General features: G+C 43.1%; 1 protein-coding gene across 2 annotated transcripts in view; it reads right to left on the bottom strand.

The window, feature by feature from the left end:
• Positions 1–699: 699 nt before the first annotated feature.
• Positions 700–25,702, bottom strand: part of COL4A5 (collagen type IV alpha 5 chain) — a 61,227-nt gene continuing 36,224 nt past the window's right edge. The window contains exons 30-51 of one of the 2 annotated variants that reach the window (XM_063416884.1): positions 25,432–25,545; positions 23,144–23,311; positions 22,209–22,298; positions 21,323–21,472; positions 20,617–20,715; positions 19,580–19,669; positions 18,708–18,847; positions 17,664–17,790; positions 16,429–16,509; positions 15,805–15,903; positions 15,206–15,256; positions 14,285–14,470; positions 7,860–7,993; positions 7,464–7,536; positions 7,275–7,346; positions 6,775–6,903; positions 6,422–6,520; positions 5,813–6,025; positions 5,326–5,503; positions 4,654–4,768; positions 4,224–4,396; positions 700–3,306 (exon numbers count right to left, since the gene is read on the bottom strand). In XM_063416884.1, coding sequence (XP_063272954.1) covers positions 3,225–3,306; positions 4,224–4,396; positions 4,654–4,768; positions 5,326–5,503; positions 5,813–6,025; positions 6,422–6,520; positions 6,775–6,903; positions 7,275–7,346; positions 7,464–7,536; positions 7,860–7,993; positions 14,285–14,470; positions 15,206–15,256; positions 15,805–15,903; positions 16,429–16,509; positions 17,664–17,790; positions 18,708–18,847; positions 19,580–19,669; positions 20,617–20,715; positions 21,323–21,472; positions 22,209–22,298; positions 23,144–23,311; positions 25,432–25,545 — 2,663 coding nt within the window. In that variant the 3' untranslated portion in view covers positions 700–3,224. Of the gene's footprint in view, positions 3,307–4,223; positions 4,397–4,653; positions 4,769–5,325; positions 5,504–5,812; positions 6,026–6,421; positions 6,521–6,774; positions 6,904–7,274; positions 7,347–7,463; positions 7,537–7,859; positions 7,994–11,597; positions 12,260–14,284; positions 14,471–15,205; positions 15,257–15,804; positions 15,904–16,428; positions 16,510–17,663; positions 17,791–18,707; positions 18,848–19,579; positions 19,670–20,616; positions 20,716–21,322; positions 21,473–22,208; positions 22,299–23,143; positions 23,312–25,431; positions 25,546–25,702 lie in introns of those variants that run through there. The other variant, XM_063416885.1, reaches the window with a different exon arrangement.

The raw sequence follows: 25,702 nt of genomic DNA, 5'->3' as shown, positions 1-25,702 counted from the left end.
TGTGAGGAGATCTAGTTCAGGGTATGGAGGTGCTGCTGCACTGCCCTGTGCCCATTTCACTTAGAGGTTGTCCTTGGACTGCAAAAGTTTCAATCCCATCTCAGCAGTGAATATGATGCTGAAGGAGGCTTTTTCCTCTTTGTAACAGGATTTCTAGAGGGGCTGAAAAGTCTGCCTTAAGCAGAAACTCTTTTTTTTAACACTAGAACAGTGTAAATCCAGCCTAGACACAAGATTGCTAAATCCTGGCTTTAGGATTAAAGTTAGTATTCCTTTAGAAAAATTGCATTTTTTTCTCTCATGGTTGTGGTTGTAGTTTACAGTGCCCCACTGGCAGCAGTTTACAAGAACAGGGCCTGTGCAGTGGGCAGGGAAGGGTGAGGATTCCCCTCCTCTGCTGGGCTTTCCTCCCTCCCTTCCCCTGGCAGTGCCACAGCTCCTCCAAAGCCACACGGTGCCCTCGAGTGGTGCAGCACAGCCCCAACAGCTCAGAGCTGCCTGCTGAGATCCACTAAAATCGCCCAAATCTGTGATGAATTAAGAGAACAAAAAGCTTTTGCAGAAACATACCCGAGATCAGGAAAAGAGCCAGAGCTGGTGTCCAGGGCTGCAGCGTGTTTAGGAGGTGTTGAAAAGTCTTTTAAGGCTCCAGCAGTCAAAGCAGTGTTTTCCTTTTTTAATAATAAAGCTGCAAACACAAACTTTTACCTGTAGTTTAATGTTTATATAGTGATGGATAGCACCTAGAGGCCCCAACCAACATTTGAGCCCCCTCAATGTCTCTGCCCCAAGGAGCTTACAGTCTAAGCATCAAGAAGCAGGAGAGAATAATAATAACCATGGTTTCTTTTACAGATCAGTAACTCTGATCCAACACAGGTAAAGTGATTTACCTGCTCTAAGGCACAGAAGGTGTGGTGGGAATTACCCAACATCTCTTGAATCTCTGCTGCAGATCTCAAATTAAAAGATGTTCCTTCATGTCTAGACCACCTTTCTCTCAGTAAAATGTCACCCCTTTGGAATTCTGTGCCTGAAGCTGATGAAGGTTCAGGACTTGTCCATGTCAGAGCTGCAGGGACAGAACAGAGAACGGAGCTGTCACAGCTCAGCTGCTTTACAGACTTGGCTTCTCTGTGGTCATCTCACAGTTCTGGGCCCTGAACTGCCCCAGGAGCAGCAGGTCTGGGTGCTCTCCTCAGCCTGGAATGGGAGCTCCTGTCCTGGTTTCAGGTGCTGCAAGAGAAGCCCAGATCCTGCAAAGAAGCACCAGCCATGCCCTGCTCTGTCCCATGTCCCCAATCTGAACACTTGGGAGAGCCCTTTCCTCTGAGAGCTCCTCAGCATCCATTCCTCTGCTGTTTCAGGGCCAGGGCTTGGCTGCTGTGTTCATTTTAGGCTTCTGCAGAGCCAGCAGCAAGATCAGGGCTTGTGTTTGTTTACATGAAGAGACTTTACTGTGTTATTTCAGCTTTGGTAACAAGTTCCTGACTCGGAGGTAGCAGCAGGTTCAGTTCATTACTACATGCATCAGCAAACCAAACTGAACTGAGCTGAAAGATGCACATTGCTGAATTCCCACTCTCTACCAACACAGGTAACTGCAGCTAATGGAAAAAAGACAAAGCTATTATCATTATTTTGCACTTTAAACTAAAGAACTTCAGTTTCATACTTAGTTGAAAGCTTTAGAAATCAGCACCAATCTCGTTGTGTATCACTGCCACCTGCTTAGTCACCAGTCCTATGTCTTTTGTCAAAGGTGTGAAACCAGGAGCTGGCAGATGCTCCTTGTTTACACACAGGGAGAACTGGAAGGTGAGGACAAACAGCCATTAGCAGATAAATTACTGAACAGCATCCAATAAACAAACACACATCACCTGTACAGAGCAGTGCCTTACTGGACAAGTCAGGCTGTACTGAGAGCTCAGGTGGCAAATGCACAACGAAGATATCAAAGTTTGTTTGTAAATGGAACACCTGACCAGGGGAGCTGAACACTCCTGCAGACAGCAGTGAGCACTTTGCAGCTATTGCACAAGGAGGGACTCCTCAGACACACACGGGGGGTTCTCACAGCCTGACAGCAGCAGGAGTGGATGCAGCACCTGTACATACACCAGGGCTGCTGTGTGCTGTCAATACATTGTGGATGTGTATAAATTCACATCACATTAAAGACTAATTTGTAAATAGGAAGGTTTCCACCAGCTCATGCTTTATTTTGTTGAGAAGGTTTCTTAGTGTGTATACTATTCTGGATAAAATATATGACACCACTTCTGAAGTTTGGTGTGAGCATCATCCTAAATGCTTTGGTAACTGGATATTCCCAAAGGACAGGTTTGGTTAAACCAAACTGATTACTAAAATGTGAGTGTGACTTGTATTCTTAAAAGAAGGATATAGAATATAGCTAATAATTTCACATATTCTCACAAAATAAAAAACCCCTTTTCAAGTGGATTGGGATTTCTAAGCACAAATAAAACCACTGATAGTATGGTGTACAACATTTAAAACACTGATCAAAATTACTTCAGAATAATTGTGCATTCCCCAGATACATCAGGTTGGCAACTGAGGAAGGAAATGAAAAATTAAATGAATAAGTTGGCATAAGAGGGGTAAATTCTCTCTGTACCACCAGTTTCATAATAAAATACTGTCTTATCTTTTAACTTTAGACATAAGGATTTTTATATCAGTCTGGTTTGTTTCTAGATGACTGAAAGTTTAGATTAAAAAGGTGTTTACACAATATACACATTTCATTACTTACAAAGAGAAATAAGCTTAAAATTTCATATTAAAAATACAGTAGGGTTAGTAGCACCATGAAAAAATGTTTTTCAAAACTGCAGTCTTGTTATTTTAAACATACTCAGTGCGCCGTGTTCTTCTCTATTCTCTTGGTTGATCAAAAAGGTGCCATTTTGGTACAGGGAGAGAAATGAAAAATGTCATCTTCTGATCCTTTGTGAACCTCGAGTTCCTCTCTGTTCCCAAGAGCTCAATTCTCCCACCTCAGTCCCGCTGTCAGATCCGTACTGAACAACCTCAGAGTTTGGCACGTGAGTGAGGTACACTTGAATCTGCGTGGTTAAAACAGTTTGGATTTGTTTTTTTCTTTTCTTTCTGCACAGTAGCACCATTGTTGCAGCTGGAGGACAGTGCATCTCAGGAGTTTCCCACTGTTTGATAAAACCTTCTCCAGGGTGTTACGTCTTCTTCATGCAAACTTGGCAGCGGCTGATCCGCGTCCTCAGGTCTCCAGCTTTCAGTGTCTCTGACTGAGGTTTGCTGGGTGACAGACACAAAATAAAGGTTGGATTAGGTTTGTCTTTGTTTCCAGTTCCTTTCAACTTCTGCTGAATTCACTGTTTCGTGTAAAACTTCAGTGAGCAGGGGAGGAATCCTGGATTTATTGGAGGGTTTCTCTAGGAGGGCTCAGTCCTGTCAGTGCCCCAGGGTGTGCCCAGCACCTCTGTCAGTCTGGCAGGTGAAGGAGCACAAACACAACCCCAGGGGAAGGTGAATTGTGCACATTTGAGACTGTTCTGGGGTCTGTTCCTGCCCCCTTTGGGGTGTTTTGTTGAAGGGATAAAAAGTACTGCCACAGTCAGAGCTGTATTCAAGTGGGAGCTTTACCAAATAATCTATTTTTAATTTGAAAGGGTAACAAGATGGGAGATTAATATAATTAGTGTAATATGTATGTACACAAATAAGTCAAATGCTTAAAAGTTTCTTTCAAAAAAATAGAAGGAAGAAGGAAGTTGTTTTAATGGGAAGGAGAAAACAGCAGAGACAAATCTCACTCCTATCCCTTGTACATCTGTGTATTACCTTTCCAAATATTGGAGTTTATCGAAAGGTTTGGCAAGAAAAAAAAAATCAAGATTGTTCTTTTGGGCTCCAAATATAGTAAACACAGTAGGGACTACTTTCAGAGGAGGTACTACAACAAAATGTGAATAAGAATTGACACAAAAAAAAGAATCTGGCTCCTTGTAAAACAGAATGTGCCCTAGCAAGTTTTTACATAATATTAAAGGCTTAGCAAAGAAATACTTGAAAAACTGGTTGTGAGGGGGAAAACAAGCAAAATTATTTCCCTATACCCCTGTAAACAAATCGCTTTTGATCTCTGGAATAAATTCAGCTTCCAAAGCATTCGTTGTGGAATAAAGCAATAGACAAGGAAGAGGTTTTCTTACCTGAACATTTCTGACACCTCCACAGTTGCCAGCCAGAAGCTGTAAGAATTGGCATAATAATTACAGGTGCCCCGGCCGTGGCACTCGATGAAGGGCGCCGAGCGGAATTCCTCCAGACAGGAGCCAGGCGATGCCAGGGCCTGCCCAGAGCCCTCTGCTCCAGCACTCGTGTGCTGGGGGAGGAAAGGAACACACAGACAGGGATCTGAGGGGTTGGAACAGCACAGAGCCAGCCCCTGAGAGAGAGGTCACTGTTCACTGCTGGCAGGGGACCGCGGTGTCACACACCGCCCCACGCGCCCGTGACGCTGGGAGCTGTGCGAGCTCAGTCTTGGTTAGAGATTGAAGGTAAAACCTTTCAAATGCCAAGGCCTGCAGTTCTCAGCAGTGTCCCAAAGCTGCTGAGGACACAGGAGGAGGCAGTTCTTACCATCATGAAGGAGTAGCCGATCCACAGGGAGTCCCAGCCTGGAGGACACGGGGGGATCTGAATGGTCTGACTGTGGACAGCGATCACCATGGCAGGAGCTTCACACACCACACACCTGCACACAGGGAAGGACACAGAAACAGGGCATGGGAAAAGAGCAGAGGAGTAGGTTTGATTAGAATTCTTGCACTGAAAAAGGGAACAGAACTTGCCTGCGAGAGGCTCACCTATTAATCTAGACTTCTATTTCTCAAACAGTTTTGTAACTGCAATGAGAGTATTTTGGAGCTTAAATCTGTCTGTATTTTCACTGCATTGGGTAAAGTACTGAAGCAGTTCCTGAAACAAAAATTGGAAGGTCAAAGTCCCCAAGTGAGTGCTTAATCCCAAAGCCAGGGGCTCCCATGTTCTCTGTCCTGTCCATGGTGATCTCGCACTGCTGACTGCAGACTGCCTGTTTGAGAAGAGCTTGCACAGCCTCTTATCCCTGCTGCAGGGAGATGAACCTCTGCAGACAATGAATACTTGAAAACAAAATAATTTTCTATTTTCTCTCCCAGAACAAAACACGACAGATTCATCTCAGTAATACCCACGTGGCACTAACAAGCACACGGGTGAGCTGAGCTGTGCCTGCAGATCTGCAGGAGGCCTGGGGGCTGCTGTGCCCACCTGCTGATGAAGGGCTGGATGCTCTGCCCCATCAGGGGCTCCATGCTCGTGGGCATGGACTCGGGGGTGGACAGCCAGTAGGAGTAGTCGTTCCTGGATGCGAAGTTGCAAACGTTGTTGATGTTGCAGAACATGAAGGGCATGGTGCTGAAACGTCTCAGACAGCTCCCAGCAGTACCTGCAGAGCAAGACACAAACAGAAAAGGTTTCACTTCATTGCTTTTTATAGCAATTCCTTCAGAACTGAACTTGTGGGTCCTCCCTCTGCCTCCTGTGAGTGCTCTCGGATTGTCACAGGGGGAAAACTTCACTTCTCCATTTTGGTTTACTTCTTTCATCCTGAATTACAATGTGCATCCTCAGGAGAGCAGATCCTAGTATGCAATCCCCACCCTCAGCTGGGAAACCTTCAAGACTGCTGTGTGTTCAGCATTGGAAGCAGCAGCTGCAACATTTCCTTTTAAAGAGAGCATTCAGAGCATCTCACCCAGATCCTGGCCGTGTGCTCTCTCATTTCCTTGCACATAGAGAAGAGAGAATCCATCATAAATCCTTGAAGTGCCCTGTGGACAGAGTGGTGTGTCCCTGGTCTGGCTGTGCCGGGTTATGAGGAATCCATGAGCAACAGAAGCTGTTCCAGGAGGACCAGGCGGGCCCTGCAGTCCATCAGGGCCAGGAGGGCCTTGTATTCCTCGTGAGCCTGTTCACACAAGAGCAACACAGCACAAGGATTGATTAACACCACTGCTGGCTCTTTTAGGACTAACAGAGCTCTGAAAGGTTGTTGGTATCATGACTGACAGGGTAGTCCAATCTCTGACTTTGGTGAATCTCTTTTATGAAGTCTGTTTTTCCCCATCCATAGTTTCCATGCCAAATAAGCATTATTTTACTAATCTCTCTCTTCAGTTTCTTACAGTCTCCATTATCTCCTCTGCATCATCTGTGCTGCAAAGGGGAATCCATTAAGCTCGAGGTAAAGCACTTGACAATGTTATTCAATGACCAGCAATGTGTTGGTGCTGAGAATATTCCAAATCCATTCAGAAATGGGAATCTCTTTTTCCAGTGACTCTTCACAGCATAAACACCATACCTGGCTGGCCTGGAAGACCTCTCTCTCCTTTCCTTCCTGCTGGACCATCAAAACCAGGGAGTCCATCTCTCCCTGGGTCACCAGGAAGCCCAATTGGACCTGGAACACACAAAAGCATAACTGAAATAAAAGCTCTTGAAATCCCCAAGTTGTCAGTGGCTCACCTGTTGCTTCTTTGTGATACACAAGAGAAGAACAGGGCATTGAACCAGACCTGTGTGGTGGAACCTGTGTTTATCTGTGAGCTGTTAACCTGCCCTTCTCTTTGCCCCTTGCAGGGCTCAGTCCCTCAGCTCGGTGCCACCTGCCCTCAGGTGTGTACCTGTGGCCTCTGCAGCCACCTTGGCTCTTACCTGGCAGTCCCTGTGGCCCCGGCAGCCCGGGGGGCCCTTTGGAGCCAGGCTGTCCTGGAGGACCCGGGGCACCAGGGTCACCTTTGACAACAATGCTCCGTCCAATGGTGCCTGGCAAACCCGGCGGACCTGAGAGGAGGAAGATTGGTATTGGATAAACCAAGGGGGAACACAGCATTAGAAACAGATTCTTTGTTTCAAAAGCAGATGCCAAGAGCTCCATCATTGCAAAAAAGAGTAAATGTATATATAGAGAACAAAAACGTACTCCTGGTGACCCCCTCTAAGGGCCCCTTTCACAGGAGTTAATCCACATAGACTGGATACAGAGTATAAAACATATCAGAATTACTTGTAAGGGCTAAAGAGTACAGGTTGGAATTGTCTTGAAGATCCTGCTCACTTTGACTGCTGGCTGGGACCAACTGAGTCCCACATGTGTGTAACAAATTGCAGTGCCAGGGAGCAGAAGTGGCAGTGCCCCTGCCCAGGGCTCCTACCTGGTGGGCCTGGCAGCCCCTGGCTGCCCGTGAGGCCAGCGGGTCCTGCAGGTCCAGTGGGACCCTTCATGCCTGAAACACCAAATGCACAGAGTTAGCCAGTGAAAGGACACGCTGTTCTCCAAAGCCTGCTGCAGGGATGGCTGAACAGGCTCTTACTGTGTCTGGAGGGTTTTGCTGGTTAAATACCTGGGAATCCTGGCACGCCTGGAACCCCGGGGTCACCCTTCATTCCGTTCAGGCCTGGACGACCAGGATCCCCCTGGGGAGAAGAGCCTCACGTTATCCCCTCATCCCAGAGAGCCAGGACAGGTGGCTGGGGACAGCCAGGCACACTGGGGACAGTGAGAGAGGAACACGAGGCTGCAGGGACAGCTCCAGCTCCATGGGGATACAGCAGGGACATCCTGCCTGGGCACTGGGGGATAGCTGAGGAGAGATCCTCCTCCTTGCTGCAAGACAGGGTCTCAGCTACCACATTTTGGCTTTTATTTTATCATGTTCAACTGCGTGTTGCACCCAAATATATTCCATTTTTACTGGATTTAAGAATTAACTAGGGGAAAACTCCATTTCTTGTCCTACCTGGCGTCCAGGTGGTCCTTGATCTCCCTTTGGACCAGTCAGGCCAGGTGGACCAGGTGGACCTGGGTTCCCTTTTTCCCCTTTAAGTCCTCCACTGCCTGGTGGCCCTCGTGGACCTTCTGGGCCTGGTGGACCTTAACATTGCAGAATAAATACACACACATCAGTATATATCATTTATTCTCCCCAAGTTTGTACCTTCAGCATTTAAAAAACAAAAGAAAAAGATATTTTGGCTTAACTTCCCAGCTCTATTTATTTCACTGCTAAAATCAGGGTAAACTAAAAGGAACACAAATGAGAGGAATTATTTGCACTACCCAACTCAGGCAGCAAGGCCCCTTTGAGGAAGCAGGAGTGTGCAGAAGGCAGAGCTGCTCACCTGCACCTGCAGCTCCCTGGTGACCAGAGCAGCCTTCACAGGAGCCCAGAACCCAAATCAGACGGTACAAATATCCCCTCTGCTGACCTGCAGTACCTTCACCATGTCCTAAGTGCTTCTCAACAGCCTGAATTCCTTCTGTAAACTACTTTCAACACCACCACGGCACAGTGTAAACCTGTGGTGCTGCTTTTTTCAGAATTTGACATACCTGTGGAGGAGCACACCTGGAGTGTCTCCTGACTGCTGGGCATTCTCAGCATTCTGCCTTGCCTACGTAACCTGAACTGCAGAAACTTCCTTGTGTTGAATGATTCTCCCTTCAACTCACTTTTTAAAGCTTCAGTAGACTTACAATGTGTAAAACTAATAGAGAAACTGGGATGGTCTTTAAATATTTTGCCTTTGCTACAGCCAGATTAAATCAAAGCAAAGCAGTGGGTATAAAAGAAACTTTGGTTGGTGTCTAGAGAATTGAAAAATGAGACCTCCACCTTGGTCCCGCCATATAAATGGAAGGTAACCAGTATTAATTTGTGGCAAAATTAACTGTAAGCATGGCCAGCAACAGCTAATAACATTTTACAAGTTAGAGCTCATAATTGGATTAACAAAAGGATTTTTTTGCAGGACAGTGCTATGACATTCTCTCCTGTAGTACAAATCTAACAACATTTATCAGTGTGCTGGATTTTCAGTCCTCCTGCAACCTTGAATAATTTATCTCCTTTGACATCCTCACAGTCTATACCCAATGGATAAATTCGATGATTTGTATTTCTGCATGCAAATTTGAATATACAATTCCTTCCCTTTTCAAATCAACAGTTTTGTACCAGATTTCACACCCATCCTGCAGCAGTTTCAGCTACAGAAAACATCCCAGCATGCGAGGATTTTTCGTGTTCATTTTGCTCTTTGAAACTGGTCTAGTACTGTACACATGCAAAATAATCCCAGGTTGCCATCTGGGGCATGCTAACCAAACACACACGGTCTGCAGAGGAAGCACAGCCCTTAAAAAGACAATCACACACTCAGAGGAAAACATTTGTTTGTCTTACATCAAGTGCAACAAAACGAATTGCCCGAGTGCAGAGTCTAACCTGGAGGCCCTGGAAGGGTCAGAGTTCACCAAAGCCCAATGATCCATGTTAGAAGGGTCAGACATCACAGTACAAAACAAGATTACCAGTTAGAAATAGCACAGATGACAGCAAATACACCACACAACCCATCTCACCAGCATATTTTGTATTTACAGTATAATCCACATGCATGCAAAAACCACACAGGAATACACAAACACAGGTATTTTCAGATACAAGTTATTCTGGTGGCTAGGCTCTACTGAAACTCATTTGACACTTAATTAACAGCAAACTTAAAGCCTTACTAGAGAACACATTATTGTTTTAGCATTACAGCTAAGGCCTATCACTGGTTAGTCCTGCTCACAACAGGGTTTGGTCTATGTAACCATTTCACTGACAATACTCAGCCTCACAGGGCCCAGAGCTTGGCAAAGGGCTAAATTCTGAATTACAACTTAATCTAGTGCAAAATTCTGCTTTGGGCAGGGGGAAATGTGAATAACAGAAGGATTTATCACCACTGATCAGGTATGAGCCTGAATACAATCCCAGGACTGAAGAGCAGGCTTATGCCCCCTTTGAAACTGTGAGCAGGATTGACATGGATCAACAGGGCTGCAAATGCTGTAAGCAAAAAATACAGCAGAACCTGCAAATTTAGAATTTGTCTTCACTGTTTGCATTATTTCATCTTGATAAAAATAATTCAAGATGCTAATTTACCTGCCCAAGGTCATATGGAGAATGGCATGAACATCTTTAGGAAAATGATTTAAATGTCCTCTCTCAGAAGATCAGCTGGTTGTCCCTACAGTGCCACTAAATTAATCTACATTTTAGCTCCTGTGCCTCTTGCATATTTCATGTCAGTGAAATGATTTAAATATATCAACATATCACCATGCAATTTACAGCTAAAAACTACAATAAATACACATCACGTTTACTTCACAGCACTATTTCTTACATATTTGGTAAATTATTTTAAATAATACGGTTGTTAAAAATAATGACATGGACATTTCATTGTTACTGTTAAGTACTTATAAACTACATTTCACTGATAGGTTAAGTTTTGCTATGATTTATAAATCAGTTTTACACGTGTTCATCACTGAATTCTGGTGGAACCAAACGTGGAGCAGTTGCTCAGCTCCTCTCAGCACCCCAGATGGCAGCTCTTTAAAAGTGTGGTTACTGCTTGGGTGACCACAGTTAAATTAAAAGGTAAAAGTTCCCTTTTTTTGACATGGCTGCATAAAGATAGGATTCAAACATCAGGGTACCACATTTGCTACCTCGTGGTGCTTAGGACAGCAGGCTGAGAACTAAAATGTATTCCTAAAATGTAAAATGCATTCAATTTCCATGACAGCTCTTTGCTGCCTGAAAGTCATCATAGCAAAACCTAAAGACATCATTATTATTAAATAGATATACCAAGTCATTTTCAGTGTAGACACAGATGTTAAAATCCTCCCAAGTGCCAGTTTGTGCTCTGTACTGATACCCTAAAGTTACAATAAATGTCTGGGAATGTCTGTGTTCTCACAATTCTGTCCCACTGCCCTAGAGCCAGGGAGGCCGTGGCTGTGAGCTTTATTTTCATTAAATCCTTGTGAAAGGAAGAACTTTCCTCATTTCCTCTAAATGGGCTGGTGAAGCAAAGCAATGGAAATAAAGATTTCTCTGCACTGAAAACTTAAAAGGCTCTAAGTTGGGAATCTAAAGCATCACTGTTGGTCTGTATAAATTTTCCTACAGATACTGTTGGTATAAAAAAAGCATCCAATTTATTTAAGTCACTTGAGAGTGTCCAAAATCAACAGTAGCAGGTGCTACAAAAATGACTACTGTCATTGCCCAAGCTGCCACACACAATTATGCAGCAAGGCATGGGAGGACAGTGCAATGTGCTTTTTAAAAAAGCTGAAAATCAGAATATATTCTTTCCAACTGCACTGGGGGAAAAAAAACCTAAAAAAAAAAAAAGAAAAAGCTAAAACAATTTTCACAGCTGGGGACACTTTATAAAAGCTTTGCAAAGCTTCCATCATGGGCAGAGCAATGTCAGCCCCACAAAAACATGGAGGAGATGGCTGAAAGCCAGCTCTGAGCATTTCTTTCCCACCACAAATTAAAAGGTATGTCTGAAACATGACTCTGCATATCTACATTTAGACACTACAAAAGTAATACATTCATTTTCATGCAAAGTTATTATTTTGGAGTTACAGGGCTAACCTGAGGGACCTGGGAGTAGGGGGTCAGAATTCACCAAGGTCATCATTAGAACAAGGGGAAAAACATCAAAATTGTTAGAAATATCAACAAACTAACATATTCAACTAAACCTTTCTTCTTAGATTTAGCTCAATATTCCTTTACATACAGTATGCAAAACACCAAACTATTATTGCTCATAGCAAGGAAAACAGACATGTGGAGTAACAGCAGTGTCCTATTGCCCTGGAAATTGGCTTAATTTTATAATGAATTAATAAATCTATCCCAATACCATCATGAATTAATAAATCTATCCCAATACCATCATGAATTAATAAATCTATCCCAATACCATCATGAATTAATAAATCTATCCCAATACCATCATGAATTAATAAATCTATCCCAATACCATCTCTCAATGTTTATTTTAGGGGTAACTCAACTGGAGTCAGAGAGCCACATCATGTTTGACTTCATCTCTGTTACTAATCTTAGAATACAGCCAGAAGTCAACAACAAACAGTCCATGCAAACAGCTTCTGGTTTTATTTCTGTCCCTGGAAGGGGTAATTTGACAGCCACACAGCTGCTTTTCTGAGTAAGTGCCTTATGTTGAAATGTTACAAAATCAGCATTCCAACAATAGGCTCTGTTATCATCGGATACAAAAGGCTGGAGTGCTGATTGTACCAGAACTGCAATAATAGTTTGGTTTATCCACATTAGTTCACACATAACTGAGCAAAACAAATGCTTCACTTTATACATTGCATGCAACAAAAATGGAAATAAGAGAAAGGAGGAGAAAGAGAGAGAGAACATGGCTGAGCAGACCCTCACTGGTTGTTTGCCCTGCTCATAAACCTGCACAAAATGAGTTCCACCTTCCCAGCTGATCAGAACCAGTGACACAGTAAAACTTTGATTTAGACAGGGAATTGTGAACAGAATGAGCAGCTCCAAAAACCCCAGTGCTGCAGCAGAGCAGAGAATCTCAGTACTTTTATTACACCTCAGCCTGGTTTAAGACTTCTTTAAAGTTCGGAGATATCCTCTGTTTAAAAAACTTTTAAAAATGAAAGCCTATACTGCTATGGGCCAGTCACTGTCCTGGGCCAAAATATTAATTGCTGCACTGCTCTACATGCAGAATAATTAACAGAAAGTCAAAAGCAAACTGAGGCTGCAGGGATGCTCCACTGCCTGGTTACAGCAGGGAGTCAGCTCCTCCAGGAAAAAGGGGAAGGCACAAAATAAATAGGAAAGCAGGGAGACATTGTGCCTGCCTGGGGATTATTATATTATATTATTATATATTATTATTATACCAAGGGTGGTGGTTTCACATCAGTCACACACGAAGCAGGTTCAGGGTGAAACACAGCACAAGTATTTTACTGGGACTGAAAGAAAACTTCATTATACTGGCAAACAGCACCCTGATTCTAAGGTGTTATAGATTAAAACCAAATGTTTATAATGACTCGTTTTTTAAATGCACAGTTAGGGTATAGGAGTTTGTAGCCTGCTCTCCAAAAGAAAAAACTCTTATTGCCATTGATAATAACATATGATTCAATTCCAGCTCTAGGGAAAATATTTTGATAAAATTCCACTCAAAAAATATTCTTCAGTGTGACTGCCTCCTCTTGTGTCAGGAGCAAGCACGAGGAAAAAGCAAACCTTTAAATCTTTCCAAGTGTATACCTGGAAAGCTAAACTCTCCCTTGATACCCAAAAATCAAAAATATCTGTGTTGCAGCTATTTCACTAATGTACTAATTCAAAACTAACTTTCCTCAGAAAAGTCTTTAAAAAGTCTTTAAAAAGGAATAATTTGAGGGCAATAAATAAAAATATTACTTTACCATTAATATACAAATGAAAAATCCCTGTCATCAACCAATGGCTTGGTTTGAAAGCAGTCTCCTTTAGGGAGAATATCAGGCCTGTTATGTGAGATGAATCTTAGGCATAGAAAAGTAAATCTGGATTAAAGATCCAGCAATAAGCTTGAGCTGGAGCTGTGGCAGGTTCATTTAAATGAGATTTTTTCAACAGCAGTACCTAAATGCAAGTAAAGACTCTACAACACAAACCAGAAACCAATTTCTACCCCAGGCCAGGTAGCTGCTCAGCGATGTTAACTCAGGGTGGAGTTTTCTCATTCCCAGAATTAGTTGGTGCAGGAATAAAATGCAAACATGGGATGTGCAGATGACCACAGCAGGCTGGAGTCCAGGGGAGCCACGGGACACAGCAGTGCCCTGTGTTACACAGCCCCGGGATGAGGAGCAGCATCCAGGCTGATCATGCTGGGGTGCAGTGGGAACTGGGTTTGCAGGGCTCTTAGGATGATGGGGTTGTTACTTTTGGATTTGTGTGCTCGGTGACGTTTGCTGACCGTGTGCCAACACTGCCAAGTCTCAGGAGTTCAGAGGTGGTGTCGTGCTTGTCAGTGATTATTGGGGCAGCATGCCGAGAAACTCCCGCCCACAACGCTTTGAGTTTTGCTGCCAGGCATCAGAAATTCAGAGAAACTGGTTTATTGATGGATTCTGGGGATTTTGGGCAACAAAACTCTCTGGTTGCCTGCACACCTCTGCCATGAGGCTTGGCCTTATCCATCCAAATAAAGGGAGCCAATTTAAAGGCTGATGACCCACCAGCAAAACCTCAAAGCACTGGCAGATGCTCACGGGTGTGGATCATGCTCTTACCTGGCCTTCCTGGAACACCTGGTGGGCCAGGGCTACCTTTAGGACCTTCCAGAGGTGGCCCTGGTATTCCTGGTGGGCCTGGTGGACCCTGCAGCCCAGGGAATCCCTGGAAACCTGGTTCTCCCTTCAGACCTGGAAGTCCAGGGGGTCCCGGTGGGCCAGGTAACCCCAGCTCTCCTTTTTGCCCTGTAAAAAGCCAACCTTTGTTACAAATTTATATAAAGCCAACTTGCAAAGCCATTTCTCTCTCTTGCAGAAGGCACAAGTCTGGCCACAAGTCCCCTTATTTGCAGAGTGAGACAGCGTAAAATTAGCTAACATTCAGAAAAGAGTGAGGGCTAATAATTCTTGCAGGAGAAGGCTTATAACATCTTAAAAAGTCTTATTAAGTCAGGGATGCTGTAATTCATAAACATCCTTGGAGACTGTAAGCCTACAAATAAGGCTTTCTGTGAAGAAACCTGTCAGTATTAAGACTTCATCCTTTTTTGGAGAAATTGCTGAAAATGAAGACATACTTGCAAAATTTTCAAGTAAGCCTGAGGAATTTAGGAGCTTTAATGCTACCAGAGATGAGCAATGTATCAAGTACCTCGACTTTCAAAGCAGCTTCATTTGTCATTTGTGGTATGAATGCTTTATTTACTGACACAAATCAGCAAAGTTCCACACAATGCAGTAGGCTATTGCTCTGTGAGCATTTATTCTGGCTGCATAATTGCTAATTTACAAAACACAGTGGTCAGTAATAAAATGTCTTTATTGCTGTGGTTAATTTAAAACAGTCTGCTGAGGAAAAAAAATTACTTGTAGCTATAGCATTCATTAGTTACAGAAAATAAAACACACCTTTCTTGTTTTTGGTGTGTAAATGCATTTTACATTGAACCTTTTTAACAAAGGGCAACAGAAAAGCTTTACCTGACAATCCTGGGAGTCCTGGAGGTCCTGGACGCCCAAAACCTGGTAGACCTGAAAAAAGATAGATTTAGACAGAAATAAATATTTAGCTTTCAGATCTCCATGAATGGAATATGAGGCTTAGAACAGTGAAAGTGCAGTTAATTTAAATAAGCAATTCCTTGAGATTACTGGATCCTCATTCCCTCACCAGTCTTCCCCAGAGCTGGAGGTTTTGCTATTGAACACATCTGTAACTTTTTAAGTGTTCCCATCCCCTCCCAATCCAAATTTCACATTTTGGGAGTCCCTGTGTTTGCATTTTTGTTTGAAGATCTATCTTTGGAGCAGGGATTGCACTGTTTATCCACTGTGTAACTGAGCTGAGGCAACACAGCCACCACAGATACAGCAACAGGGGCTGGTGCTGAAGCCAGGTGATAAAATCCAGGAATTTTGTCTGAATTTAGTCCTGTGCCTCTCTTTGTGAGCCAGCCACAGCCAGGAACCTCAGCAGCAGCTTCGAGGTGTAAAAGCAGCTCCAGGAGAGAAAGAACAGAGCAAGCAGGACATGTCAATGCAGAGGGAAGAGGAGGAAAGAAGCAGGGAGGACTCCTGACCTGGTTCACCCTTCTGACCCGCTGGTCCGGGGATTCCATCTCGGCCAGGCTGTCCCTTTTCCCCTGAAGGGCCAGGAGGGCCAGGACGGCCAACGTCACCTAAAGCAGGGACAGAACACATCAGCACAGTCTTGTCTGAGCTGCAGTAAAAAAACCAGCATCCCCTTCATCTGAATGTGAAGTGTGGTAATGCAATAAAAGCTTTACAGGGGTGTAATCTTAAAATTAAACCTTTCTGTCTCTCCCCTGACAATTTAGAAAAGGCTTTTAGGCTTGTGAATTTTCAAGCAGTCACTGTTGGCTAAAAATACAATGCTTTCCTTTAGAATAAATTAGGATTTTGCTCCTATAAAAACAGGTTAGACCACTGGAATACCTAACATAAATAAAGCTGGTAAGTACTGAAACAGTTAACTTCTTGTTTCAACAGCTAATGAATTGACAGCAAATACAAGTCCTCAAAAGAAAGTTAAAATTTCTTTCTTTACCGTTTAATTTCAGTAAATTAAGTGTGTGCAATTTGAGCATCTCTGTACATATAGATACAATTCCATGATGCTAAAAAAATAAGAAAGGAAGTGCCACCAGGTGTTGTTTTTCACAGAAATCTCTGTCCATGCTCACCTACTGGCCCAGGTGGTCCAGGCAGGCCAGGATTCCCTGGAGGGCCCTCAACACCTTTTGGTCCTGGAATTCCTGGCGTTCCTGTAAAGAACATTGCAATCAAATCATGAACAAAACTGACTCTTCAGCAGACCTTGAAAGGCCTGAGATGCCCTGAGTAACAAATGAGCTAATTCTACCAAGATACTGCATTTGTGCTCATTTTGCAGATTTACAGCTGGACAAGGAGATGAATTATAAAGGAAAGGATGTAGAGAAAGAAAACACTCTGGAACAACTGCCCTTCCTTCTCAAACCTCCTCTGAACTGCTGAGTGCCCATGGCCAAGGACACAGCAACTCTGCAGTCTCTAGAAAGTTACCATTTTATACTGCTTTTTTAGACAGCTGTTTCTGCTGGACAACAAACTGAAAGCTGCACGAACTGGGGTTGAATGGTCCTTGCCCATCCTCCTGTCCTTTCCTGAAAAATGAACTTAATAAGAAAAGTCTTAGAGTTTACACTGGATTGTCACCCCTACAGCAGGAGCTGAGTGGACGCAGGAAAAACCTGATCTGTAGCAGTGTGTGCTCTGAACCTGAGCTGATCAAGCTGATCTCAACCCAGGCTGGGGCTGTTCAGTCTTTTAGGTATGAAACAAAATCTGTCAGGTTCGTGGTCAGGTTTTGTTTCCTTCTGAGCTTCCTGCTGTCACAACCACAGTTGTAAATTCCCTAATTTAATCAATGCAGCTCAAGCATATTTGTAGAACAGCCTTTAGTGCTGTAAATGCAGCAGAGATAAAAAAATTGTTTCTTTAAATTTTGAATGAAAAAAACTCATGTGTGAACAACTTCTATTAACATTTTTAAAGAGCAAAGTGCAAAACCTAATTTAGTAATATTTCAGCGATTTCTCTTTAGAACACATCTCTTGGACAATAAATGCTATGAAGAAAAGCATTAAGTTTTCCAGGATGACACTTTTTAATTGATTCATGAAGAAAAAATACAGATTTTTTCTTTTGGACCTCAATATTTGTGTGTTAGAGGAGGAGAGGATTAACTACCAGAGCTGCTCCATCCCCTCAGAGCAGGTGGAGATCTCAGCAGACACTCAAGAGATGAATTCCCACACGTTTGCAGTGACAATTCCAACAGCAGATTGCCATAAACTCTGAGGAGCTGGAGTCTCCCCTGTTTGTACCAATGTCAACAAGAGGGGAAATGAAAGAAAAGAAATCAGCTGAGAGTTACCTGGGAAGCCAGGAAGGCCTGGCTCTCCTTTGGCACCTGGGCTGCCTGGGAATCCAGGTAAACCAGGACTTCCAGCTGCACCTTTAGGGCCAGGGCTGCCGGGGTATCCAGGCAAGCCAAGATCTCCCTGGAAACATCAAACAGAAATAAAAACCAGAGTTTTTAAAGAAAGCCCTTATTGCATTTTCCCCACCCAAGCATCACATCAAGGTCACAGGTATATTGTGAATACCCCTCCTCAGATCCATTAATGTGCATCATCTCAACACAAAATGAAGCAAAACCAGCACTAGTAAAGATTTGAACACACATACAGTTGAATTAGAGTTTTCCCCTGTAATTTTGTGTACAGTATCATGTTTTTTTCCTCGGGACTGGCCTATATTAAAGAAAAATGTATTTTCCTTTCTTTCAGCAGGGTCAGAGATTTTTACCCCATGGCAATGCAGAATAAAGAAGAAACCAGTGCAGCTTTAATTAAGCAATGTTTTTGCTAAGTTAATTGTGCACACCATCAATGGCAAGGCAGCAGTGAAGATGTCACATTCTGAAGATCTTTGTCACTTTTTTGTGGGTGGCAGAAAGGATGATATAGGGAAATATTAACTCAAATACTTTATACAGACTTCAGAATTTTAAGCAGCAGTAACCATGCTATATTATTAGTGATTTGTTCTTAAATACACATCCTAATTTTTTTAGGAATTAACTACATAATTAGACAGGAGGACAATGCTATTAATTGTATAAATCCCTAGTAACTGTGAAAGTGTCACAGTGAAGATCAGGCCACTAAGTAAACCCAGCTGAAAAGTTCTGGTAAAACAATCTTTTCTATTAACCTGATTAAGTTATATATAAATATTTTCACCTTTAAAATTAGAAATTTTTATCTCATCTGAAAAGTCAACGCTGCTTGTTACTAATACATTTATATACATATTTATAGTTAGACATAGTGTATATTAAGCAATAATTTAAGTAATAAAATAGAAATCCACACAAAATATGATTTCCTGGTGGAATTTTCAGCTGAAGAGGTACCTTAGCTCCAGGGGGGCCAGGAATGCCAATGCCTGAGGGGGCAGGGTCCCCCTTCTCCCCCTTGAGCCCAGGGAACCCCGCGGGGCCGGGCTGCCCCGGGCGCCCCACGAGCCCCGGGCTGCCCTTGAGCCCAGGGGGACCTGGCCAAAGAGACAATAAAATGTAATAAATTAATTAAAATAAAAATAGAAACAAACCCAAAAATATAGACAAAGATATAAACAAACAAAAAAAATCAAAAATATAAACAAAATATAAACAAATTAAACAAAAAAACATAGTAAAACCATAAATAATTATAAAGAAAATTAAAATATAAACAAATATAAAAATAAAGAAAAATAAAGAAAACCAGAACAAAATAAAAATATAAGCAAAATCGAAAACAAACCAGATACACAAATAAACAAATCAAAACAGAATAAGCACAAAATAAGCACAAAATATAAACAAACCCAAAGAGAAAAATAAACAAAACTAAAAAAACAAAATCAAACCAAACAAAAAAACCCCTAAAAATAAACAGAAATAAACATAAACAAAACAAAAATACAACCAAAAAACCACAAAACCAAAAACGCCCCCAAAACCACGCAACCCAAACCCACCCCCAATGTCTGCAGTAACTTCTAGAAATCAGCAACCACACTAGAACAATCCAACAATTTGGCTGGCCTTGAATGCCCAACGCTTTCTTTACTTTTCACACCAAACTCCAACAATCAGCTGGCAATCCCAGCCCTGCACCTCGGGCTCTCCACAATCCCATATTTATATCTGTTTTTACAGCTAGACACAAGCAGGGCCAGCTTTGGGTTATATAAACAGAGAACACTGGCCCCAAAAGAGGCAAATCCAAGCCCAGAACTCACCTGGAAGTCCCATCTCGCCCATGGCTCCCTTCAGTCCTGGGGGTCCTGCTGGGCCTGGCTGCCCAGGGAGCCCCATGTCTCCCTTGGCACCTAGGGGAGGTGGGATGGAGTTAATTAACGGCAGTAATTACAGGTTCCTGATAGCCACGCAGTCTCATATGGACATGCTTATTGTCTGATTACAGGCAATGGATTTGGAGTGGCTTTAGGCCTCACGCTGCTCCTGCTTGCTTCTCCACACTTGTTTGTAGTGAAATATTGAACACCTTGGGTTTGTCACAAGTCAGGATTTGATCAGGGCCGCTGCCTATTTGTTCTGAAGATCAGTCTAATAAAATACGTAAATCTCAGTCCAGGATTGAGTCACCATCTGAAAGGATTCAGTGCTGGTGTGACATGGGCTCTGCAGAATGAACAGATTCTCTTTCCTACATGCAACAAGTATTCAGCAGCTTTTATTACAGAATTAAAGGCAACCTACAATGTCCAAACTAGTCCTAGATGGTTAACAATGTTCCCCAAGCCCAACAAAATTAGAGCAAGGCCTACATCAGACACAGCGAGCAAGGACTCAAGATCTCAGATAAATTGTTACAGCTGGAAGGAGAAGTGGTGCAAAACAGAATTTGTTTTCTTGCAATTCAAGCAAATATTTGACACCCACACAGCCTTTGCAATACACCCATTAGGCCATTTTCAAATTACAATGCTTGGCAATATACAAAATAAACACATGAAATGAAAATCCTATTGGCAGTCACGTTGCTTGCTCAAGCAGCAAATATTTTTCTGGTCATCCTAAACCCCACCTTAATCTTTAATGGGATCAGTTTAAACCTGCTCTTGGGTCTGTTTGAGGGAAAGGGCTTCAAGCACGTGTTTGGATAATGACTTTAAATGTCCCAAACCCTGCTACAGTTTGAAATGCAAATCTCTAAGGTTAGTTTAGACATAAATGGATTAACATCCCAACTCCATGTGATAAAAAGTGATGCAAAGCTTTATTCACAAAGCTGTGCAGTGAGGCCTTTACTGACCTGGCAGTCCTGGCACACCTGGGGGGCCACTGAGTCCTGGGGGGCCTGGGTCACCTGGGAGACCTTGATAACCTTTCTGGCCTGATAAACCAGGAACACCTCAAGGGAAAAAGACACAATGGTTTTTACTCTTCTGAAGACTAAATTATTCAAAGGAGACATCAGAACCCTTGGTGGGGAAGGAGAGGGAAGCCAGTAAGAGTGAGAGGACACAGACTTGAGAAAGGCTTCCAGGCTGCCAGCTTCCCAAGTGGAAACACTCAGAGATGAATTTAGCTCACAGAGGGTACAGAGATACCCAAAGGGAGAACACAGAGGTGTGCAGAGCAGAAACCTGAGCAATTTCATCTACATGGCAAAGACCAAGGGCCTTGGAGACAGCAGGAATGCACAGCACAGCAGCAATGACAACTCTCTCATCGTGCTTAGGAATCATTCCTAAGACTGAATTGTAACACAGAACTGCCACATGCCAAATAATAGTGACAGCTAATGAGAGAGGGCACTGCAAACTAAACACAAAGAGGAACTTGGTCACAAAATCCCTTTTAAAAAAGCCTAAACACAAGGCCCTTAAACCACATCTACATTGCAAGTGATTTTTTTTTCCTGTAAGAATGAATGAACAGTGGCAGATTCAGTCAGAGCTCAGTACACCATGCAGAGGACAAATCACCTCCCCACATCCACATGCAAAGTTCTTTACCTGGAATTCCCGGCTCCCCTTTTTCTCCTTTTGCTCCCAACTGTTTGGGATCAAGCGTGCCAGGTGGACCTGGCAGCCCTGGTTCACCCTTGATGCCTTTCTGCCCCACTGGTCCAGGAGGCCCTGGTGGACCAGGTAATCCACTGTTACCTACAGCAGGTACAGCCAACAGAACAAAAAGAAGAAATAAAAATCCTTAAGGTAGGATTTGTCATGCTTTTTCTTACGCAGGCATTCCACGATTTATTCATGAAGTTGGAGGCAGTTTAGGGATGGTGCTCCACAGCATCTCCAGCCCTGGAACAAAGCTGAGGGAGTGGAGGAAGCAGCTGTGCCTGCCTGGGGCACTGGGGAGCTCCCAGAGCCCCACCACGCTGTGCCACCAGCACAGAGGGGTCACAGCAGCCACAGCAGCTCTGCACCCACAGCCTCCTTGTTCTGGAGAGGTGGGTCAGGTTTTCTTCTACCCAACTCTTTCAAAATTCATTTCCAGCAGGGAGGTTGGGAAAATGCAGAGAAAAGAGACTCTGTGATACCTGTATAGGTAATTCTTGATGACTCCATGTCCTTAAACTACTGGATTTTCTTCTTTCTGCTGTTTTAAGCAGACTTCAAAACACTTCAGAAATACTGCCCTACTTTAATGCCATCAATCCAAAGGAAACGTTTCTAAAGTAGCTAAAAATTCATGACATCAACTAAACAGTGATTGAATGCTCTGGCTTCAAAATGCAAAGCAATTCTGAACATCAGCACTGTCACAAGGCAGTAACTTAGGCAGGTCTCAAATTAAAACCTAGGTGTTAGAATTACAAAACCTCTTTCAACACAGGACAGGGAAAACAGCACTTTGTGTCCCTTTTGGGGTGAATAAAACAAACATTACCTTTCAAGCCAGGCAGGCCACTTCTTCCAGGAGTTCCTGGAGGCCCTGGAGGCCCAGGAGCTCCCATGACACCCATCTCACCCTTGGCACCTAAAAGCATTGAACCACATTGTCATTCCCAACAGAAACTCAAAACCCAGCAGGTACCTTAAATTTGCATCCTTGGATCTCTGTGGTATTTATCAACCAGCACATGCCTGTTTTAAGGGAATTACAAGCACTCATTTATTGTATAAATTAAAATCAGATGAAATGACACATGGAAATGGTGGCAATTTTTCCAGTTAGGTCCTGAGAAGAAAACTTGCACTGCTCTGCTACTGTAGAAAGCATTTTTATCTCCATGAGGTTTAGTTCCCTGGTTTGAAACACAAATACCAGTTGGAACAAACTTGAATTTAGTGAAAGGCAATAAGACAATTAAGTATACACTAATTCCAAAATCTTTTGTATTGCTCCCTCCATGCTAGGGATTCTCACAATTCATTTTTAATATTTCTATTTCAAAGAGCAAAACAGGCTAGCTTAACTGAATAGTCTAACATTTACAATAAGGAAAATAATACTTTAATTAGCATTTATCATGATTCTCTTTAAACAAATTTTATTCTTAATTATAGCAGTGACTAGGAAAAAAATCAGAAAAGAAATTGGAGTATCATAATTATTATCAAAGCCATGTGTGAAAGTTATGAAAAAGAACAATGTATGAAATATTTAAATCAAGTTACAGGGAAAAGTGAAAAGGTAACAAGGATTTTAATGCAACAAATTTTGTTACAAATTTTAAAGAAATGTTGTAATGGTTACATAGATCCAACTTTAAATCGGGAGGATAAACACCTAAGGGCATTAAGCTGGCGTGGCCGAGCATCAAGAGCTGCCACCTGTAACTGCAGTTTGGTCTTTCCGCACAGTAAAACACACAAACTCACCTGGAAATCCAGGAATTCCATCCCTGCCAGGCGGCCCAGGTGAGCCCTGAGGCCCTGGCAGCCCGGGGGGCCCGGGGTACCCTGGGGCTCCTTGGTCGCCCGGGGGGCCGGGGATGTCGAAGCCTGGAGGGCCCGGATCCCCCTTCTCCCCTGGAACACCTTGCAAGCCTAGAGAAGGTTCAGACACAGCCTTTTAGCAAAAAGCCAGGCAAGGCTGACATCTGGGGATAGTTTTAGCTGCTATCCATTCCTAGCACTGATGAAAACCCTGCAATTCTTCTAAAACCATTTGTTTTTTAATGAATTCCAAGTGGTAGAAGGCCATGTTCTCCTGAAAAGAAACACGACTAAAATTTTACAAAGATGCAGTAAATGCAATTCAAATAAATCTCAAAAGGGAAACAGCTCCCTTCAACAACATTTTGTGCCTGACCATTGAAAGAAAAAGCCAAATTTATTAGACCAGTTTGTATTTTATAATTAGGTATTCAGATTCACATATTTCAATGAATTATTCCATTTTCCTACATTCTAAGATAACATTAGCTGAATACTTTTGAAGGTTAGCAGAATTCTGCACTGCACTGTATTTTCCCTGAATGAAAAATAATAATTATCAAAATACGCTTAAGATTATTCAATGCTAATGACACTGAAGAAAGCAGTGGCTCATTTCCCTCCAGTGCACAGTGTCAGTGAAGATGCTCACTGTGGAAATGCAGCTGACCAAAAAGGAGAATTCATAAATCTCAAGTTAAGAAAAGGCTTTGGTAAAGAAACCACAGTACCTGGGGGACCTGAGGTTCAAAAGCCAACGAGTTAGAGCTCATCAGGAAGTTGAGACAGGTAGCAGTAAGAAGTTGTAATAGTCATTAAGTTAGGAAACAAAATAAAGCACATACAGATTAGAACAAAGACAAAAAAAATCTATCTAAAGTTACTGAAAACAGATCTAAATACAAAGAATTCAATGCTAATGCACCTAAGAGAAAAATGTTGAGCTATTGCAAACTATTTGAATAATCAGTGGTGCAGAGAAAGCAAATTCTGAACAGGGACTTCCTTCCAAGAATTTTCCAAACTACCTGAAAAACAGTCCCAGAAACTTTACCCTAATGCTGCATAAAGGAACAGAATCAGAACACACAAGGGATGGGAGAAGGGAGTGTAAGGCATTCTGCACAAAACAGAGACAGAGCTGTGCCAAGGAAAAGAAGGATTTCTCAAGCAGGACCTTCCAGCATGCACCAGATTTCAGAACCCCATGCTGTTATTAGCCACACTGATTAGTCAGCACAGACATGAAGAGTGAAAACAGAGACATTTCAAACCCATCAGCTCTGGTAATCACTGTGCATTTGCCAACATTGGTATCTTGCAGAATAAATCGGTGATCACATGAAATCAAACTCTGGCTAGTACCAGGAGATGTTACAGGAAGACAAAAGAACATGCATTGGATGAAACATTCAAACCCACCCTAACACAGCCCCCCTCACCCCAAACCCAGGTCTGTGGTGGGCTTCTGTTCCAGCTGAGCCCCCAGTGCAGCTGAGCCCCCAGTGCTGCCCCAGGGAACCCCTGTGTGCCCTGCCCAGCTCCCAGTGCTGGGCACATTCCAGGCTTGCTGCATGTTCCTCGCCCCACTCAGGAGGGACAGATTTAAACCTGACCCACGCTGTGCATGTGAGCAGATTTCAAGCTCCATTCAAGCTCTATTCACTCAAGTTCAGGAGCTTGCTGAATCTCAGCTCACAGCTCACAAAGATCTGAACATGACCAATCCATGGCTCTTGGAGCTGGCCATGGCTTTGTCAACGTGCACTGCCAACAGTGCCAGGCCCAGTGCTGGCACACAAACACATTCCAGGAGTGCACACATGCAACAAACATTCTACAGGCACGGCAGGAACTGGGTGGGTTTTGGAAGGGCTTTGGTGCAAGGCATGCTGCAGACCACAGGAGGTGTTCTCACTGTGGTCACTGCCATAAACTGCAACATCAACAGCTGGTGCACAGCAAGGCCATTCTCTGATGAAAGGAAAAGGAGTTTCACTGACAAACTTTGTGATTTGAATGATGTACATGCATGCACATGTACCCTTCTGTGCAGAGATGGAACAAGTTCTTATCTTCACCAATCATTTTAGACAAAAGGTAACCAAACTCCCTTCAGAGACATATACTTAATCATCACTGTCTATCTGTCTAGTTGAACCTTCAGCATCTTGTATACCTGCTTAAATATCCCAGAAATAACCTCTGGGAACCATTCCTGCAAGTTTTACCTGGGGGGCCAACAGGACCTGGAGGTCCTGGAGATCCAGGAGGACCTTGACCACCAATGCCAGGGATGCCTGGTGGGCCTGGAAGTCCTGGTGGTCCACTTGGTCCAGGGTCACCTAAAAGAACACTCAGGTTTAGTCAAATACTGAACCCATTTCAGAGAAGAGTCCCTGCACATTGTACTCGAATTCTCGTCCTTGAATGCAAACAAACATTGATCTAACAGAGAAAAAAAACATATTCTAGAGGCTTCTTCTCAAAGCCAGGGGTTTG

The sequence above is a fragment of the Prinia subflava genome, chromosome 20, assembly GCF_021018805.1.
Source record: "Prinia subflava isolate CZ2003 ecotype Zambia chromosome 20, Cam_Psub_1.2, whole genome shotgun sequence".
In the NCBI taxonomy this organism is placed as follows: Eukaryota; Metazoa; Chordata; class Aves; order Passeriformes; family Cisticolidae; genus Prinia; species Prinia subflava.
Note: the sequence above shows the minus strand (reverse complement) of the source record. Positions and strands in the feature narration are given on the sequence as shown.